Source organism: Podarcis erhardii, assembly GCF_964252035.2.
Source record: "Podarcis erhardii genome assembly, chromosome: 4".
NCBI lineage: Eukaryota > Metazoa > Chordata > Lepidosauria > Squamata > Lacertidae > Podarcis > Podarcis erhardii.
In genome coordinates this window covers 67,712,068-67,732,364 of record NC_138508.1, presented here as the reverse complement: position 1 = coordinate 67,732,364, position 20,297 = coordinate 67,712,068, and the positions used below count along the sequence as shown (strand labels likewise).

Below are 20,297 nucleotides of genomic sequence, written 5' to 3'. Positions count from 1 at the left end.
ACTTTTCTACAAGGAGCAATCTATTGTGGCACCACATGAGTGCAACTTGTATATTTTTCCTACCACAGACAAACTGATAGAGTCCTTTTTATATGTAAAGTTCATGCTTTGCACATAGAAGGTTACTGGATACTATGGTTCTTTGGGAGAAAACATGGTTGTGGTGGTCCGCAGTGCCTCCATGAAAACAAGCTATGAATTGTTTTCATTTCCAGGAGGCAAAAGGTGCAAGCTGAATGGAGGCACGCCTTTTTTGGTTCCCTTGAACCCCACACTCTGCATTTCTTAAGCGAGGCATCTTGGGTCCTTCTCAAAGTAATGGAAAAATATGAGCAACTTAAAAGAGGGAACAGGCAGCTGTGTGTTCCTTCACATTCCTAGCTAAATCTGAAACACAGATAAGAGAAATGGAATGTGACAAAGGTAGTCAGGATAAGGACATAGGGGAGTGAGGCTGTAAGGCTGGAGCAATGTATCCCAGGAAGAATCCCATGAAAACTGAAGCAAGTTGGAACAGTACTGGTTAGAGAGGGGCTGACGAGAGCTGAAGACTGAGGTTCCTACGTTCTGTTTCCTAAAGGGAAGGGTTTACTAGAACAAAGGGAAGGGGGCTGTAAGGAAAGGGGGGTTAACTGGAGTACTAAGTTATTCAGACTTTCCCACCACATATTTTGGAAACTGGCTGAACACTAGCTTTCTGACTGTTGGTGCTGAGTGAAGGTAGAGGCAGGGACCGGAAGAGGAGAAGGAAAGAAGGAAGTAAGATTCAGGCTGGGATCATAGTTCTTGCTTTATTGATTGCTTCAGAAAAGTGGGTGATAGGTAGCAATAAATTCACACAACAGCATAAATACATGCATAGAGGAAAAGGAAGTGATGTGTAGCCTGAGACCATTCATATTTCAAGTAGTATCCTATGGGTGCTATAGCAATATCAAGGCACCTTCCTTGTAGCAACGACAATAGGTAAGAGTTATCTGAAGAAATAACAATGTTCTCTCAGGTATATAAGTGCATCCAGTGCTTGAAAAATGAGGTATCCTTGCCACAAAAGTGGCAGAGAATTGCACCCGGAGTACATACAGAAAATTGGCAACCAATGCAGATTGACCATATAAAAACCTGATCAGCTGAAAATACGCAATGTTATACTGTAAGATGTATTTTTTTCTTCTCTTCCAGCTCTAAGTCTGTTTTAGTTGTCAATGCATATATACTGTATCAGTTTACACTATATACTGATATAGAAAATACAGTAGTTAAATTTCAACTTACAAAGTTAGGGTTTTTATGTCATCAACTATGTTTCCATTGAATGTGTTAATTTATGGGTTCATAATGCAAATTTTCCTTTCCATGCATTCTACCACCACTCTTTTTAAAATCTCTTAGTGACTACTTCTGATGTAATTTTCCAGTTTGCATTTGGAATATTGTCTTGGTCCAAAATAAACTGATTCAGAAGAATCTTCATTGTGGTGGTCCTACTGAAATAAACAAAAATTAAGAGCATAATTATGATGTTAGGCAACTCTTATTCTTAGCAATGGATTTGCCCAGGAAACTTCTATATATTATGGAAAGTTGTTTATCTGTTTGCTATAGTTTGGACAACTCTTTAAGATATTGTAGCCAGATTTTACATGCTGGTTTCTGAGATCAAAAAGCAGGATGGGTTGTTGTTGTTGTTTGTGTGTATTATGGCTACAGTTAGCTGCCATTTTGAATCTAGATGGCAGACTGAAATTTTCAGAACTGCACCAATTGCAGCTAAATTTTGCATGATGGTTCCGGAAACCAAGGAGCTGTATGTATGTTTAGATACAGTTTGGATGCCATTTTGAATCAACATAGTGAATGGAACCTTTCAAGCTGCACTGATTTTTTGGTTTCTTTTAATTCCTGAGGAACTCCAGGTATGAAGATACTAGTTCCTAAGAGATGATGCCATAACAGAGATAAATTAAATTGGTCTAGGGAATGAGGATAGACAGAGCCAAAGTAAACAATACCGTTTGGGTCCGAAAAGAAATGTTAATGAGATTCTGATGGCTTTGTTGTTTTCCTAATGAATCATCAATAGTTATTTTAATCCTTGCTCTCTCTTTCCCCCCACAGGAGGTGTTGCTTACTCAACCACCATCAAAACCGATTCGCAGGAAATTCCGGCCTGAAAGCCAGACGCTAGAGAACCAGGAACTTTCCCCCACGAAAAGTGTAGCCCCTTCCTTGCCTGCCATCAAATCCCACCATACAATCCCAAAGTAAAAAGGCTGACTTTTATGAGAAATTGGGGAGAGGGCTTTATGGCAACATGGAGGGATATAAAGCATTCTAAAAAAAAAAAAAGTAATGTGGAAAAAGTGCAAGTGAGCTGCACTTCCTTCTACTGTCTTCCAGATGTGAAGTTTGAAAATAATTTTGTTTGGGCAATTCACAACCACCAGATGCTGACACAGCTTATGCAACTCACTTGTTTTTTCTTAGTACTTAGAGCATGCAGACTCGCTGAAAAAGACATCTAGCCTTCTGAAATACTCTTCTGTGGATTAGGGGTGGGCAGGGGCGGGAATCTGGAAAAGGACAGTTAATCTATGGAGAGATGTAGGCGGAAAATCCTGGTGTATGGCAAGAGACTGAATAGATGAACTTTGATACCTGTTCTAGTGTTCTGGCTCCATGATTTTGAGGGCTGTTGAAATGTGTTTTGGAACCAGTACAATGAAGGAATAACTACCTGGCCACTGAATCCATGCAGCCAATTTTTATTTTTTTTAAAAAAGTTTTCTAATCCCATATAGTACCTGAAAAGTGGTGGTATAAAGTCACACCCTTCTGAAGTATGCATTTCTGGCAAGTAATGTGGAAGGCTGGAACTCTTCCTAAGAGTTTTTAAGTGATCTGAAAGTATTAGTGTTGTTTGTAGAGCCTAATTGACTCTTTCAAAACAGATGCATTTGCTGCTGGCATAACAAATTAGTCCTATTTTGAGAACAGTAAATGACTGAAGTTTACTTATCAGTCAAATAAGGATATTTTTGTTTTCCTCAGCTAGAGTGTTGAAGGATGTGGTGGAGGGCAGTGAAGAAGCACGGGGAAGACTTTCTGGAAAAATCATTGGGATTCTCTTCCAAAGATCAAATTGTCACCTCTCTTTTTAGAGAGTGGGAAAGCTAACTCTACTTTTTTCACATGGACTTTGTGCTGTTTTTAAAACAAATGTATCTGCCTTTGATCATGTTGTCATTTAAGAGCTGCTAACACCTTGCAGAAAATCATAAAAGGCTTCTCTCAGGAACAATTCTGCTTATCTAGCCTATATTTCCCCCATGTTTCCAGTTTCTTGGTTTTCTCTCAAGATGAAAATTGCTAACATATTCACTTAAAAAAAAGGAGAACAGATGGATGTACAAAATCTAAAGACTCATACTGGAAATTCTGTTTTACCTTGTGACATCATAACTTTGGTCTCTTGCATGCTGCAAAGAAGCAGGGGAGTACGAATGAGTTTTATTTATGCTTTTACTACTGCTTTGTAACATGCAAACTACCTCTATCGCTCAGGTGGGAAAAAAACCATGAAAATATTAACTAATAAAAGGGGGCAGCAAACATATCGGTATTCAAATGTTCTTAATAAGGTTTCCATAGGGGAAATACTAGTAGGTGTAGATATGCTAGTAAAACAAAAACAAAAAACTTGCTTTTTAAAAATCAAAGATAATATCAGTAGTCATGATTGGTTATATATTTCTGGTGAGCACGAGTAGCAGAGGACTTCAAATAGATTACTGTACTTTGAAAAGTAGGGTCCTGCTTCTAGGTTTCCCACAAACATCTAATAAGATGCTTCTAGTAAGAGCTGTTCAACGGTGGAACGGACTCCCTCGGGAGGTTGTGGACTCTCCTTCCTTGGAGGTTTTTAAGCAGAGGTTGGATGGCCACCTGTCATGGATGCTTGAGTTGAGATTCCTGCATTGCAGGAGGTCGAACTAGATTCTTTGATCTAACTGGCAGCTGCGGGGATAGAGTGCTGGACCAGATGGACCTTTGATCTGATCCAACAGGGCTCTTCTTACATTTTAAAATATATTTCTCATTCCTTATACTAAACAGAAAAACGCATTTATGACTGACTGTACTGAAAGTTAAACACAGGTGCTGTCTTTAGACCTATTAAGGTGAGTTTCCCCCTTAATATATAGGGAACAGCTGTGTTGATCCATAAAAGCGTGCCATTGTCCATGTCAGGTCATGTTGTAGGAGGGCAATTGTCCATGAAGTTGGCAATGTTAGACTGGAGATCCCTCCATTTGAGCTGATCTTAGTTCAGTGGTATATAGGGAAATAAGCTTTAAGGAGGAAATTGAGCCAGGTTAACATAGTAAATGAATTCTGGCCTACAGATAGGGCTATTAAAATGCCTGGATAGCCAGTTGGTTACAGTATGGTGCTGATAACGTCAAGGTTGCGGGTTCGATCCCCGTATGGTACCGCTGCATATCCTTGCATCGCAGCGGGTTTTACTAGATGATCCTCAGGGTCCCTTCCAACTCTACAATTCTCTACAATTTCTTCCTTCCATTTCTGATTTCCACAAGATCTGGATCTCTTATTGAATGTCCTGATTTCATAAATATTTATTTCTGCATAGCAACTCTCTTTTGTAAATGCATTTCCTCCTCCCCCCACCCCATTTTGATTTTAATTAGTCTCAGGTGTAAGTATCACAATGCATCCATTTTTACCAAACAGCAGGAAGGCCCTGTGATACATTTTCTGAAAGTGGTTTGTCTTTACTCTCTGACAGGCAGTCTTCAAAACAGAAGAAAGCTATTCAGACAGCTATCCGTAAAAATAAAGAAGCGAACGTGGTCCTAGCTCGGTTGAACAGTGAACTCCAGCAACAGCTGAAGGTAAGGAGCACACTTCAAGTAGGGATCTATGGTTAGACGTGCCATGAAGCTCTCTGAAGCCTATGTCATATGCCTCTGTCTACACTGTTAAATAGCTACCAGCATGAGTCTGACCAAACTGCGGGAGGCAGTGGAAGACAGGAGTGCCTGGCGTGCTCTGGTCCATGGGGTCACGAAGAGTCGGACACGACTAAACGACTAAACAACAACAACACTGTTAAATACAGGAAGCAAACCAAAGTGTGTGCACCTTGATGAGGCAAATACCCTCTCTCCCATCTTGAAATATGAGAGCAGCGGGATCACTTGCACTCTAAGCTGTAGGGGCTGCGAGTTAGACCCAAAAGCGCCCTTTCACAAATGGAAGGAGCTTGGATCCAGCAGAAGCTAGAGTACAGATTTTAGCCAATCCCTCCACCATTCCCCTGCAGCCCCATGCTGCTCCAGGGTTCCCCCTCAACCATCTAGATCAAGATTTTTAGGGGACTGCAGAGGGAAAGGGAAGCCAGTATCCCAGACTGCCCCATTTGTGAGTAGAAATCTGCTGTAGAACTCTGGAGCCAGCTTTCTCCTCCCCACCCATTCCACCTTCTTTGTAATCTTGGAACAGAAAAGATAGTTCTGGCTTTTCTGCCAAGTGGTGACAAAATGTTCTCAGTTAGGTGCTTGGCCTAATATATTCCAGTCAGTGAATTTTATATTTGTATGAGTTGAAAGAAAAAAGATTCAAATTAATGGTGGTTAGTAAAATAAGGCAAGTGATTGACTAACTAGATGTCTCTCATAGCCATTGCTCCAAGATTGCTTGTGTAGAGGTGGCCCCTTGAACTCATTACAGCTGGCTGTAGTCATTAGTATTATAACAGAGTTCGGAATAATGTTGGGCAAATCAGTTGACGAGAGCTAGCCTAATGTTTGTGGCATCTCAAATAAGCCATCTTCTGGAAGCTTTGTGTACTTTAATACACTGTCGTGTTTAATTCCTTAAGCACCCAGATTTAAACTGATTCCAGGCCCTGCATTCAGGGCATAGGGGAATGTCAGTGGGACATTTAGGCAATACTGCTGCACCCAAGCCACTAATTGAGTGTAAAGTCTGTAGTGTTGTAACATCGGTTTACTTGGGCGTGAGTGCTATAAGTATATTAATTATGGAGTGACTGCAAAAGTGGACTTTATAAGTCTGCATCATAAGACAATATTGTTTTTATGCGTTTAGGCCTTTAACGGCTATATTCTGATTGTTGTTTGTTTGTTTGTTTGCATGGTCTAGGAGGTTCACAAAGAACGAACTGCACTGGAAACTCAGTTGGAGCAGCTCCGACCTGTCACTGTCTTATGAAATTCTGTAACAGAATTTTTGCTTCAAGTACCTTTAACCGCACAATATATTGGCAGAAGCTTTTTTCACTAAGGCAACATCATTTGGAAAAAGTGACTGCCATATTTCTTTTGCATTTCTTGCACCAGTTTACCTTGCAGATGAAGAAGGTACACAATCTGAATGTCAAACCTTATGCCTATGAAATTGAACTTGTTTTCCCACCGACCCTTCAAGAATGCCTCAGTCAAATTCCATCTCTCTCTTACTGTTAACACTTATTTATTCCAATAATTCTTGATTTATATGCATTGGGGTGGGATATTTAAATAGTATATATGTCTAGAAAATTTGCTTATATTTACCTTCATCCTGGATTATCACTTTTTACATATCTGTGATCTTTAAAGTCTTTCTAGTTTTAGAATAAATGAAAGCAGCATTCAAGAAGCTCTGTATTCCTTATGTACATTATCTGTTTTTTTAAAATAATCAACCCTGTGATTACTGACCATTTCTGGATGCAACACTAGTGTGCTTTTGCAACCCACTGTGGTTTTGCAACCCACACACATCTCCTTCTACAAACTACCATTGGGTGTTGACTCCCTGCCTGTTTCCTGAAGCCTGCATCTCAGCCGCTCTGCAGTAGTTGCTTGGAGTTTGTGCACAGGTCCCAAGATATCTGTTATCTGTGTTGCTGTTTTCAAAATTCTGAACCATGGCTGAATCACACTGTGTACTTCTCCACTGCAATCTGCAGTTTGGCTCCTGAGCCAGTCAGTATAAAATGAAAGTCTGTGTTCCCCATTCACTATAATGGGGAATCTAAAAACAGGTAAAATGTTTCCCTTTTGGACAGAGTGGATTAAGTTTATAGGCACAGAAGTGCCTCCAGAGTGAATTAGGCCTGCCAAATTGCAGACAAATTCCAGGTGCTTTTTGTGGGGAAGTAAAAAGAATGTACTTTTCTCCATAACCCCAGGGGATCTTGTCTTTTTCTTACCTTAAAACAATTAAGAGGTTGCCAAATGGTGCATATACTAGCATGTACATTTAAAAAAACCTTCGCAGCTTCACATCAGCCTTTCTCCTGACGGTTGTTTGTGACCTCCAACAGGCTTTATAGGCCTCCCAGTAGACCTGCACAGGTCTCTAATATACTTTACAATGTTGAGCCTAGAATGCTGCTTGCAGAGTTCTAAAGAGCTCTGGGTTGTTGATTTTGTTCTTATTAAAGCAGAGCAAAGTACACTTTAAAAAACCCCTAAAATGAAATGTTTTACTTATATTTTTTTTTTGTAAAAAATAATAATACCCAATGCTGTGCTTTGCAGACATTTTCAACCCCTTCACTTCTTGCAAAGCCCATGGACCGAGAGAAACATAGAGATATACAGGAAAAGATAGAGTTGTACTGGCACAGAAACAAAGAGGCTCTGTGGCTTTGTTGGTGCCCTGATCAAACTGAAGGGGTGGGAATTACACCCTGCTTCGACTCAGGGAGTAGAGGAGTCCCCCACATCATCCCAGTTTGCCTTTTTATTTGGCCCCCCAAAATAGCAGTGCATACCCCAGTAGTTGCCATTGGTCCAAACCTGGTGTTGAAGGAATGGAGGTATGTTCCCCGACTGGGAATCTTTCCAGCTACTCCAATCATTTCAACAGCATTGATGGGTACTGTATTGCCCTCAGACTATGTGGCAGTGTGGGTTATATAACTCCCTGTAGTGTTAGTTCATGGGGTTTGGTGTGTGTGGTCTGCCTGAACTGACTTGTGGGTGCCTTGGCACTAGTATTTATGTGAGTTTTTCTTGCTGCTGCAGCATGAAACCCACATGTCTTGGAATGGATAAGTACAAGGAATGTGCCATAGTTCATACAGGGCAGACTTACTCACAGTTGTATGCTATGCAAGGCCAAGACATGCTGGAGCAATGGTATGTCAGCACAATAGGATTTGTGAACTGTGCCTCATGTCTGTTCATATTACACCTTTTGTATTTCTGGTAACTTATTATCAAATGATGAAAAAAATTAAATGTAAAATTTAGAGATTCGTTGCTTTTGGCAATTAGATGTTTTTGCTTATTTCTTAACTTGTTCTGCTTATTATATCTTAGCAGTGGGCAACATCCATTGGCTAACTGTATGTGTCTTGGTAAAATTCCACTTATTTGCTTTTTTTGGTAGAATTATATTTGTTTTGTATTCTGGTGAGTTGATGTTATCAATGAATTTCACATATCTGTTTCTCCTCCATTTCGGATAAATGGATCTTGTTTCCTTATGGCAATTATTGTTTTGGTCGTCTATCCTACTCAGTTAATACACTTCACTCCAAGGAAGTCCTGTTAACCTAGTAAGACTCTTTGGCAGTACACATTCATAAGCATATGTAATCTTGTCCAGACTGAATTCTAATAGAAAGTATTCCTTGAATTGCATTCTAGAATTGCACTGGCAACGGGGAGAGTGATCTTTTGGGGGAAGCTGCAGGTAGGGAAATATTTTTACCACTGTAAATTTATGTAACTTCGTTTTCCTCCCTTAAGTGTCATGTTTCTGAAAGTCATCCCTTAACATAACACACTCACTGCATCATCTACGAGATGTGATGATGTCCTCTAGCCTGGATCTCTTTAAAAGAGGATTTGATAAATTCCTGGAGCAGAGGACTATCAACAGCTATTAGGCCATTGCACCAATGTGGAGCCTCTCCTGACAGTGTGGCAGAGAGCACCAGTTATTTGGGTGCAAAATAAAAGGAGAGGACTACTGCGTTGAGGCCTTTTTGTGGGCTTTGCACAGACCTACCTGGCTACTATTAAAAATAGGATATGGAATTATATGACCTGTTGCTGTGATCTGGTAGGGCTCTTTCTGCATTATATGACCCACACCATTCACTGAAAATATTCCATAGCCTTGCAAAGTAAGCATAATGCCAGGCGACAGAAAACCCTGCCCACTTCACCCAGACCAGGGTGACCCTCCCAGATGATGTTGTACTGCATCATCACTAAACCATTGGCCATGCTAGCTGAAAGGGGCAAGGGCAGCCAGCGCAGATTCTCTATCCCAGAACTAGACAGACAAGAATATGCTCCAATACACCGTGCTCTGGTTTTCATAAAACAAAATTCTTCATGTATACCACTTAGAAACCTTGGTGATTAAGCAGTATATAAATAACTTAAATGAATAGTAAAAATCTTAGTCATTTCTACAGATTCTCAGCTGCAGCTCAGTGATAGAGCACATGCAGTTTATGCAAAATGCCCCGTGCTCAATTCCTGGCATCTCCGTGTGCAACTAAAACTTTGGAGATCTGCTGCCAGTTTAGAGAGAACTGAGCTTGATGGTCTGACTTAGTATTAGGAAGCTGCCTATAAACGTTTTAGCATATGCTGACAGATTTCAGGCTAGTTTGCTAGCTTCTCCACCCTTCTATTTTGATATTGAAGTATGCTATGCAGCATGACAATAGAACTTTAAAGACTGGGTTATAATGGTTTCTCAGCTGTACAGTGTGTACACATTAAAGGAAAATAATTTACTTGCAGTTTACTTTAAAATTTAAAATAGCTGCACAATATGAATGCCATCAATGCAAATATACTTAAAGTTAACAAGAAATAAAACATCTTTGCTAGTATTTATAAAACATTGGTTGAAACAGGGATCCTTACGTATAAAAGAATCAAACCGTTAGTTTCTTAACTAAATGATAATCCTCTGCAAAATGATAGTACCAGTGAGAAAATGAGGTTGGAAGCCACCCCTTCCATTTTTGGTGGTAATCAGCTACTGTCTTCTCATTAGTTACTCTTATTGGGAGATTATTTCAGGTATCCTACTCAATTGCTAGAGTAAACAGCTGGATGAAAAAAATGGAAGTTGTTTAAATATTATAAATTTTCTTGTTGCCTGGTTTTAATATTAAATTAGATTCTAATGGCAAGTATTTTACAGTGTTAACTTTTATGACGCCTTAAATATTCCTATGATTGTCTCCTACATGTTTTGGAATCCTGATTTTAGCATTCAATTTTTAGTTTTAAAAATTACATTTTGAAACACTTCTTGGGTGGATTATTTCTACTACAGTATTTGCAAATATTTCAGATAACTAGAATGGCACGATCAGATATTGTTTTGGATTCTATCTTATTCACATTGGAAGGCAATAGTACTTATTGCATAACTTTTCTGTATAAGATCCAGAATTTACATCCTTCAGATGTTAATGGTAGAACCTTAATAATCACATTACTCCAAAACGGACTCTCATCAGTCCGTTTACCTTCAGTAGGAAGATTATTCTATAAAAGTATAAATAGTGTTTGAGGAAGAATTGCGCCAGATTAGTTCAGTGTGAACTCTCCTTGCTCTTATAGCTTTGTTGCCACTGTAAACTAATTAAATTTGGGAAATGCACAATACAGCAATTAATCTCTATATTGGACTGTTCTGGAGTCAGTGTTGATCCACATTAGCATGAAGAAAGTATGAAATATTTTTTTTCTGGCTATTGAGTTTGTTCTTGAGAAGTGAGTATTTTGTAGACCATGGAAGAAGTTTTGTTTTAAAAAAACTGCTACTCCATTCTTGAATAGCCTCAGGAAGGGAGTAATACTGCCAAATCTTTATAGTTTTTTGCACATACGTGCACACATTCAGAAATAAATATTTTGTGTGATAAACATCTGATTAGGAAAGACTGATAATGAGCCTGTGTATTCTATGAAATAAGAGATAATTTATTTTGTTAGAACATTGTTACCCCAAGTGACTAAGATGGGAAGAAATTATATATTTGAAGTTTTCCTTGTTCTGTTATTTTGTTGATACTGTGTTAATAAAATTATGTGATATGTTTTGCTCCTCTACTGACTTTTTGACTTTCAAAATATTATTGGGAACATTATTATGTTTTCTTCGAGTTGCTATATGTTAGCATATACACAATCGAAAATATATGGTCTTCACAACTGCAGAAGTATAAGGTAGTAGACCCATACAGTGGTACCTCGGGTTACATAAACTTCAGGTTACAGACTCTGCTAACCCAGAAATAGTGCTTCAAGTTAAGCACTTTGCTTCAGGATAAGAACAGAAATCATGCTTCGGTGGCGCAGCGGCAGTGGGAGGCCCCATTAGCTAAAGTGGTGCTTCAGGTTAAGAACAGTTTCAGGTTAAGAACGGACCTCCGGAACGAATTAAGTACTTAACCTGAGGTACCACTGTAGTACACTGTACACTGTACACTGTAGTGCGTGTGAAATCTTTTGGACGCCAGAACATACAAACTTGGTGTAACGTTTAAAATTAAAATGTTTGTTATTAAGTACCATAGCACATAAGCAAGGCAAATGTAATTTCCTTCACCTAGTGAATTCAATCAACTTATGGAAAGTACCGTAATATTTTCTTTCCTGCCTTCTGCACTCAGACCACACACAAGGAAACATATAGTACTGCTTGTTTATTTAAAACATACTTTCATATAAAATATTGCAATGCAGTATACAGGCTAAAAGCACAGGATTACAATAAACACAACAAAACACATCAGTAAAAGCTGGTTGGCAAAGAATCTCAGGTTCAAAAGGCCTGTCTGAATATTCTGCAAGTGAATATGGACGACTCCTACTGAGCCTCTATTGGCAAGGAGTTCCGAAGGGCAAGGCCTGCTACACTAAAGGCTCAGACCCTGGTAAATGATTATAGTGTGACTCTCTGAGATAAATGCCTAATCTGCCAAGTAATTAACATAATCTCATCAAAAACGGTCTGATTAATAAAGCATAACTTGGATAATGTTCAGGGGCAAAACACTAGCTGTGAAGAGGCAGTCTCCTGGGAAGGGTTAGGCTACGTCAGCCAATGGCAAATTATCCTGTGAGACACCTTGCCAGGTTTGTCTAAATGCACCATGTCCTAAGTGCTTTGCATGCTCCTGATTCACTTATTTAAACTCCAGAAATTGAGGATCAGTTCCTAGGTTGCTTTTTTCCTGACCTTTGCCTTAGATTTCAAAGCTGAAAGTCTCCCAAAGATCCTGAAAGGTTAACCTGAGTTGTGAATGAGTTTCTGAGCTACAAACATCTAGTTAAAATGTGCTTAGAGGCTGACAAAAACCAGCCTTTTCATAGATTGTCAAGTCTACTAAATTACATCTTCATCCAAAGAAAGGGGGGGGGGGAGGAATAGTGGTCAGAAAAAACTCGCAAAATAGCAGTGTGTAGTGTATAATGCATATAAATGCATCCTATATGTCGAGGGCTTACAGGTGAAAATGCAGCTTTTTCTCTGTCATCTACACTTATGAGAAAATCGGAGAGCACAAAAATGATAAGATACAGTGCTCATGTTTCCTAGGTAGACAAGCAAACAATGCTTCCCTTGATTCCCCCAATTCTTGCACACATAACTAGCACCTCCCCCCTTTAAATTGCACCTCCAACTCCGAGATGTAGAAAGAGGCCAGCAACTTAATATTCTAATTATTTCGTACCAGATTTGTTTTAAACAATCAGGCATTTCATTGTGTTTGCCATAGGTTTAAGGTGTGGTTACTTGGCAGTACCTGCCTTGCCTGGTACAGAGCTTTCATTGTTTACCATAAATTCCTTTCTCCTTTTTTGTTACTCTTATGATAACAACACACACAGGACCTCGGCTGTGTCTGATATCCATAATCTCTGATTTGCCTTGGAGGAGCCTAGTCATTTACATTAAAACAGTGGCTTCCAGTTTCATCGGCTGCCTGGTAATTTATATCCTCTCTATGGGACATCTTGGGTTGTTTTTTTGTTTTTTGTTTTTTTGGTGAGGGTATTCTTGTTTTACATTATAGTAGCTATTCTTCATGGTCCATTTTGGGAACTTTCCACAACCTCCCCAAACTGGATTTAGACACCAGAACCAAACTACACCAGCAGCACAATCCCTTAAGGCTTGTCAAGTTCAGTGGGACTTACCCCCAGATCGCATATAGGATTGCAGTCCCAAGTCCCTGTTAGGTCTTTGAAAAGGCAGAATCGCTGCCTGAGTTGTAACTCCTTGCTAGTGATTTGAAGTACATGCATGCTTGCACATGTAGGGCCTACTGTTGGTTCCCCCCCTTTTTGGGGGGCTGTGTCTTGTCTACCCACATGCCCAAATGTTTTTCCCACTAAGCAAAATGTTGGAGGGGTTAGCAGGGCTGTTCTGCTCTCTGCCAACCCACTATGGCTCTGTCTGGTGTGGATTTTGGAGCCCAAGGGGGTCCAAAAGATGCCAGAGAGTGAACAGCAGATAAATGCAGAGGGGTGGAGAGAGAGAGAGAGAAAACCAGCAGGAGCAGCAGACACTCTAAAGCAGCCTTTCTCAAATTGGGCCTGCAGACTACAACTCCCATCATCCCTAGCTATCAGGACCCGTGGTCATGGATGATGGGAGTTGTAGTCCAACAACATCTGGGGACCCAAATTTGAGAAAGGCTGCTCTAAGGTGCTGCAGCCTGCTGCCCTCATTTCCCCAGAAATGCCTCTGACCTAACAGACTCATTGAATGTTACATGTGCATAACTGTACCGAATGTACAGTATTTGTCTGCACAGGTACAAAGGACTATACACTGGTTGAATGTAATGTATGAACACCCCTAATATTAACCATTTCGTGGTTGTCTTGAACAGCTCCTTCTGCACTGAACAGAAACCTATGCAGTGATAAAAATATCCCTGGCATTAAGCTGTTCAGTTTGATCTGTTTTCCAACAGATGTTCACACAGAGCTGCCATGTTTAGAGGGCTTTAGCCAGGTAAGATCCAGTGCTCTCTCCCTGGATGCTTTCCTTCTGTGCTTTATTAGTTTTTATTGCCAAATATAATTTGGTAGATTGATTTCCATCTTTCTTTCGTCATGAAGTGTATGTGGGGCTGCCAAGTGATTTCTCGTCCAGACCCTAACCAGGCACAGACCTGCTTTGCTTCAGCAAAATGGATGAATTGTTCCTCTCCATTTCAGTTTTGTCCTAGTCTGCAGTTTGTGTTTCATAGTGGTACTTGCTTCTCTGATGCACTGGCAGGTTTCGCTGAAGAAATGCCCTTCCTTCCCTTCTATTCCCCAGGATCATCAAGATGAAAAGCACGAGGTGCAGCATAAAACTCAACAGGCCAAATCCTCAGCAGGGATTATGGGATTTAACAACTGTTAAAGAGTGCCATTCCTACAGTGACACTGGAAGCAAATTTTGTAAAACTAATTACTCGTATTCTGATCCCATTCTGTCACCTCTCACCAAGCTGGTTTTATTAGTTAGCTTCACGGAAATGCGTGGAAATTACTCACCCTCAGTATTTCACAGTAGGACTCAAAGGCTTGTGGGGTGTAAGAGGAGTGTGGAGGTGAACCAGGATTTTGGGCAAGGGCTGTATGTGGAATGGGATCTAATGAAGAAAGTGCTTAGTAGGTGATAATACTTTCTTGGGTGACAAGGCTTGTCTGAGCTTTTCTGTGCAAACTATCTTCCCACGCTAATCCAGAGTGATGTGTTCATACAGGGCCACCCCTACCAATGAAGTAACCACCTCAGGTGACACATGCCGGGAGGTGGGGTGGAAGCAACAACCACACACACACCTGGCTATCCTTCCTAAGGACTTCCTCTAGTCATGCTATGAGATCGGTCTTAGCCCCCCTGAACTAGTCTGCTGTTTTGGGTGCTGTAGAAGGCACTATCCCATCACTAGTGTTGAAGTGAGATACAATTACCAGTTGGCAGCGGTGCAGGGAGATCTTGTCCTTCATTTCAGGCAGCAAAATGTTGGGCCAGACTTGAGTTGGTGCTACATTGCTTTCTATGGACAAGGGGAAGCAAAAGAAGAGGCAAAGCTTTGAAATGACACAGGTGAAAAAAAAGGAGTGGAATCTAATTCATGCCCTCGCAGAAGGTGTTTTGATCCACCTGACACCTCCACTCATGGAAGGCTGATGATTTCTCCCTGCAGACACCTGCACTGTTCAGGAAGAATCTTCAACTCTCTGGAGCCCCCCTCTTTTTTTTGCAAGAGTTTAAGGGAGAATCTGTTGAAATAGCAACTGTTAGATGCCACCCACTGTCTTACTAAATAATAATCCTAATGAAACCATAAGTGCCCAGAGCAACCTTCTGCTCATCCTATGCACTATGCCTTCCATGCCAACCCCAGAATTCCTCCCCTTTAGAAGTCTCCCAACCCAGAACTCCCATGTTTTTAGCCGTTATGCAACAAACGTAATTCAGAATGAGAACCTTTTCCCATTGCCATGTTGCTCTGCTGAGAAAAGCTCTACCCATCGAATTGCAAGCTGTCCTGCAGGATCCTTGCCAGAATCTTTGTGAGCTAACAGGAAATATAGTCCTGCCCATTTTGGGAAAAGGATTCATAGAGTGGCTTAGCCAAAGGCACCAAGTCAAGAGCAACAACCTGACTGCAATGAACTCGCAGCACTGCGGTGGCAATTGTGATGCAATGGTGAGGCATGTGGCAGCATAATAAAACCCAAGTGGGCAAGGGAGCCCTATGATATATCAGCCAGCTGATGGCTTGTGAATGCGGCTTTCCACTTCATTTGCTAGTTCTGTGCTGCTTGTTTCCTTTGTGGCTAGAAGGGGAGGCAAAGAACTACAAATACAGCCTTGGGGAACGGCTTTCAGACTAGCTCATAATCAAGTCCAGGTTGATTGCACAACAAAATAAATTTCCTTGGCAGTTCTCGGGCCATTCCCTGGGTTTTTCTCATGCAGGCTGCACTATCCGATATTTCCTCTCTTGTCTCAGGTTTAACAAACGTTTCTCCACGTTCCCCCCATGTTTTTGAACTTTTATATAACTTTGCTAAGTAGATTCTGCAATTCCTATCTGCACCTGTTTCTTGGACGAGGCCATGACTCCGTTAGAAAAACAGTTACATCCCAGCACAGATCAAACAAACTTTGAGCGTGCTGGCCGAGACGCAGCTTTTTTCCTATGCTTGACTGTGGAAAAGAAGTCATGCGAATATACCCAGGAGGCACAACCTGTACAACAGCCAAAGAGGGAAAGTATTATATGAAAGGGAGTTCAAAACATTGTTCATAGCATCACCGCTGCCTTCTCCTATGCCTATGCAGAGCCAGAGGGCTATATAACTCTTGACTATCTTCAAAGACAGGAGCAAGGGACTCAGAAAGCCCTCCTAGCTCAGCTGCTGTTGTTTGCAGGAGTCTTTCTGAATTGAAAGGTGCTATTTCACACCCTCGGGGGACGCGGGTGGCGCTGTGGGTAAAACCTCAGCACCTAGGACTTGCCGATCACATGGTCGGCGGTTCGAATCCCCGCAGCGGGGTGAGCTCCCGTCGTTCGGTCCCAGCTCCTGCCCACCTAGCAGTTCAAAAGCACCCTTAAGTGCAAGTAGATAAATAGGTACCGCTTTATAGCGGGAAGGTAAACGGCGTTTCCGTGTGCTGCTCTGGTGCCGGTTCGCCAGAGCAGCTTCGTCACGCTGGCCACGTGACCCGGAAGTGTCTGCGGACAGCGCTGGCTCCCGGCCTCTAGAGTGAGATGAGCGCACGACCCTAGAGTCTGTCAAGACTGGCCCCTACGGGCAGGGGTACCTTTACCTTTACCTTTATTTCACACCCTGCAATGGAGGGAGATTAGCAAAAGTGCTAATCTGACAGAGTTTCATCTAGTTAATGGTGATAATGATAACTGATACCTAATATGTGTAACATACAATCAGAGTATTCAAAGCCCTTCAGATCAATTATTATTTTCTACTGTGATGTTATCTTATTATTCCTATTTTACAAATTGGGAAGCGGAAACTGACAGAAAGAGTGGCTTGCCTTAAAACCACCTAGTGAGTTCATTGCAGAGGTGAGATTCAAACTGGGGACTTTTGGATTGATAGTTTAAAGTGCACGTGTGCGTGCGCGCGCGCACACACACACACACAGCCTGACAATCCTAGGAACTGTAATGGGGGAAAACATCACCAGTTGAATTTCTGCCTGTCAAGCAGCTGTTGCAGGCTCAAGCTCTTTGGAATACAAAAAAACAGTGGTAGCTCTATTCCTTATCCGGTTTTATCCAATTAAGGAGAGTTAAGCAAATAAATGGTTTGTGGATCCTTTTCTTGGAAGACTTGGTCTGTCTCTCACAGTTCAACAGCTGAGAGTTTCAGGGCTGGGCTTCATTTGAACTTTATTGTGCAGTGCCAAATCCAACACCCTGTCCATTCTCCCATTCTGACCTTGCCCAAACAACAAAGCTCAAGGAATACTTGATGCTTTGCTTTCTTGGGGGGGGGTGTTAAAAATGACCACTCCCCTGTAAACTGATCTTCAGCATGTTGGCTTCTGATTTTGCAAAGCCATTTGCAAGTGCATTGTCACTTCTGCTGAGGAATGTGGCTCTGCCCAGCTCAGCCTTCACCAACCTGGTGCCCTCCAGATATTTTGGACTACAAATCTCATCAAGCTCTGCTAGCTGGCCTTTCCACTCAGAGCCTGAATACAGAGATAAAAAATGTCAGCCAGGCTACAAAGTAAACACGCGAACTAGAAGAGAAGAGTAGCTGCTGTTTCAAACGCTGGTCTAGGTTTTGACATGGATAGCAATGACTGGTGCATAATATCAGCTTGATATGAAAGGCCACAGCCCAGAGGAATCTGGATGTTCATGAATCACAAAAGCTTTACAGAGTTTTAACTTGGGAATAGCTAACTTAAAAGGCCAGGCAAGAAACACGTTACATTTTGTTCCGTAAAGATGAAAGCTTGAGCCTGAAGTTGCCAGGTTTGGCTTGGTTTTTTCTTTGGCAGACTCCTGCAACTTTAATAAAGGCACAAGCATAAATTCAGTGCTCATGCTGATAATCTCACCAATATAGTTACTGCTGCTTCTCTCCCCTCTTTGATTTTCTTTGGCCTACAGCCTTGGCGTGACTCCTCCACTCACTCATTTGATCTTGTTTTCTCTTGCCCTGTATTAGCTCTATTAATGGAATTTTTCCTCTCCGGTCATTACCTTGTGACTCCAGCTTCTTGCGCCTGTTGTGACCTGCGGTCCACCGACGTTCTCAGAAACATTATCCCTCTTATCTCTTCTGCAACTTCTGCTGACTCCCTCCTCGCTGTGGTCTCCACCTAGGGCTTCTCCCACTCCTAAACTCTTGGCTTATTTCTTACACTGTTCCATGAAAAGTTCTCTGTTGCACAACTTTCCAGACTAGCTATAATGCCCATTCATCAACTCTGGTTATTCTCTTGATCAACAGAGTGACTTTGGAGGAAAGAAAAAGGCCCCGGACTCCTTGGATTGGAATAACTATTGACCAGTTGCAAATACTCAGTTGTGGGGAAGGTGGAAGAGAGAGTTCTGGTGAGACAGCTGCACATTTTGTGGATGACACAGATTACTTAGATCTACTCCAATCTAGGTTCAGGCCTGGCCATGGAACTAAGTCAGCCTCAGTCATCCTGACAGATGACCTTTCCAGAGAGCAGGACGGGGGGGGGGGGGACTGCAAACTTGCTCCTGCTTCTTGACCCCCTGCCATGGCATCCATTTCATTGGCCACAGTATTCTCCTGCACAGGCTCCATGGAATGGGAACACAGAATTAAATTACAGCGGTCTTCATCCTACCTATGAGTTTATGGCCAGAGAAAAACATTGGGAGATTTACACTATGGGGCACCACAGGGCATCACCATGTTTGTATGCTCTTCATTTTGTGCTATACCATGCCCTCTCCTATGCAGCCAGAGTGCATTACACCACACTCCCGTGGCAGCCATTTTGTGAATGGCACCCACAGCACTCTCAAATTTCAAAAGATGCCCGCTGGTCCAAAATGATTGGTGAACCCTGCCTTAGCTGGTTCTCTCACTGTTTCAGGGGTGGTTAATCCATAGCATTTGGCCCCAAGATCTCCCATTTGTCATTTAAATAAATAAATATTTTTTTTAAAAGCGATTGTCTATATGGGTCCCCCACTATGATGAGATGATGAGAGGTTACTGTAACCCATGCCCTCTGCTTTTTTTTTTTTAAAAAAAAAAAATTGTTTTAACTGACTGTGCCCATAGATCCATCACTGTGATGCCAAATGCTGTACACAAAGAGAGAATCTGTAACTGTGTGTATGTGTGTGTGTGTGTGTGCGCGCGCACACACACACACACACACTACTGACCACTCCTGTGGTCTCCCTGCTGGTTCTGTGATGCCAAAAGGTTTTCATGACACAGAAAGTCTAGGCACATTCAGCCAAACATGCATAAATTCCCCCCTCCTTCAGATCTTTCTGCTCAAAGTGGAGTAGAACCAGCAGATACAGGGCTGTAGGGGCAGATCATGGCCCAGCATCAGGCATGAATGGTTTGTGCCTGACCTCCATCTGGGTGACATTGTGGCAACAGGGAGAGATGCAGTGGCAAGGTCCGTGTGGTGGCCAACATGCTAGCAGGAGCACCTGATTGACTCTGCCAACATGTTTGCCCCTTGTCACAACCCACATCTCCATCCTGATATGCTGCAGTGACTCAGCTGGATGGCGGGCAGGTGGGTGGTGTAACTCCATCACGACATCCACTGCTGCCTCTCCCCATCCTTCACCCATCTGAGAATGCTTGCAGGTGAATGCTGCAACCGGACTGATGTCTAATCACCAACTCAAAGTCAACATGGACAAGATGGAACTGCTTATATTTACTCTCAAGGCTTGCTCTCCTTGACCCCTTAACAACAGCAGCAGCACTCACCCCCAGTAGGACCCCGCACACAGCTTCATCTTTGATTCTTTTATCTTCTTTGCTCCCCACATTCAACCTTTTACACACCAGCAGCTTAAAACACAACAAGGTTGTTTCCTCCTGCTGTGTTTCAAGTCCCATTGCTGGACACACCAGAGAGAGGGTGAGGATGTTATCACCTCATGTGAATTACCTGATTGGTTTCCTCCAGCCTACAACTTCCCTGAGTGCTTACCGTATTCACTGAAGCTATCATCTGCGCATGTGCAGCAGTTGCCTCAGATCTAC

The 20,297-nt window shown here is 41.8% G+C and overlaps 1 protein-coding gene across 1 annotated transcript in view; it reads left to right on the top strand.

Annotated features, from left to right (window-relative positions):
- The window catches only part of REPS2 (RALBP1 associated Eps domain containing 2), a 78,012-nt gene extending 66,885 nt beyond the window's left edge, over window positions 1–11,127 (top strand). Inside the window, exons 18-20 of the mRNA XM_081859098.1 lie at window positions 2,119–2,264; window positions 4,811–4,916; window positions 6,190–11,127. Coding sequence (XP_081715224.1) covers window positions 2,119–2,264; window positions 4,811–4,916; window positions 6,190–6,258 — 321 coding nt within the window. The 3' untranslated portion in view covers window positions 6,259–11,127. The remainder of the gene's footprint in view (window positions 1–2,118; window positions 2,265–4,810; window positions 4,917–6,189) is intronic.
- The last annotated feature ends 9,170 nt before the right edge of the window (window positions 11,128–20,297 follow it).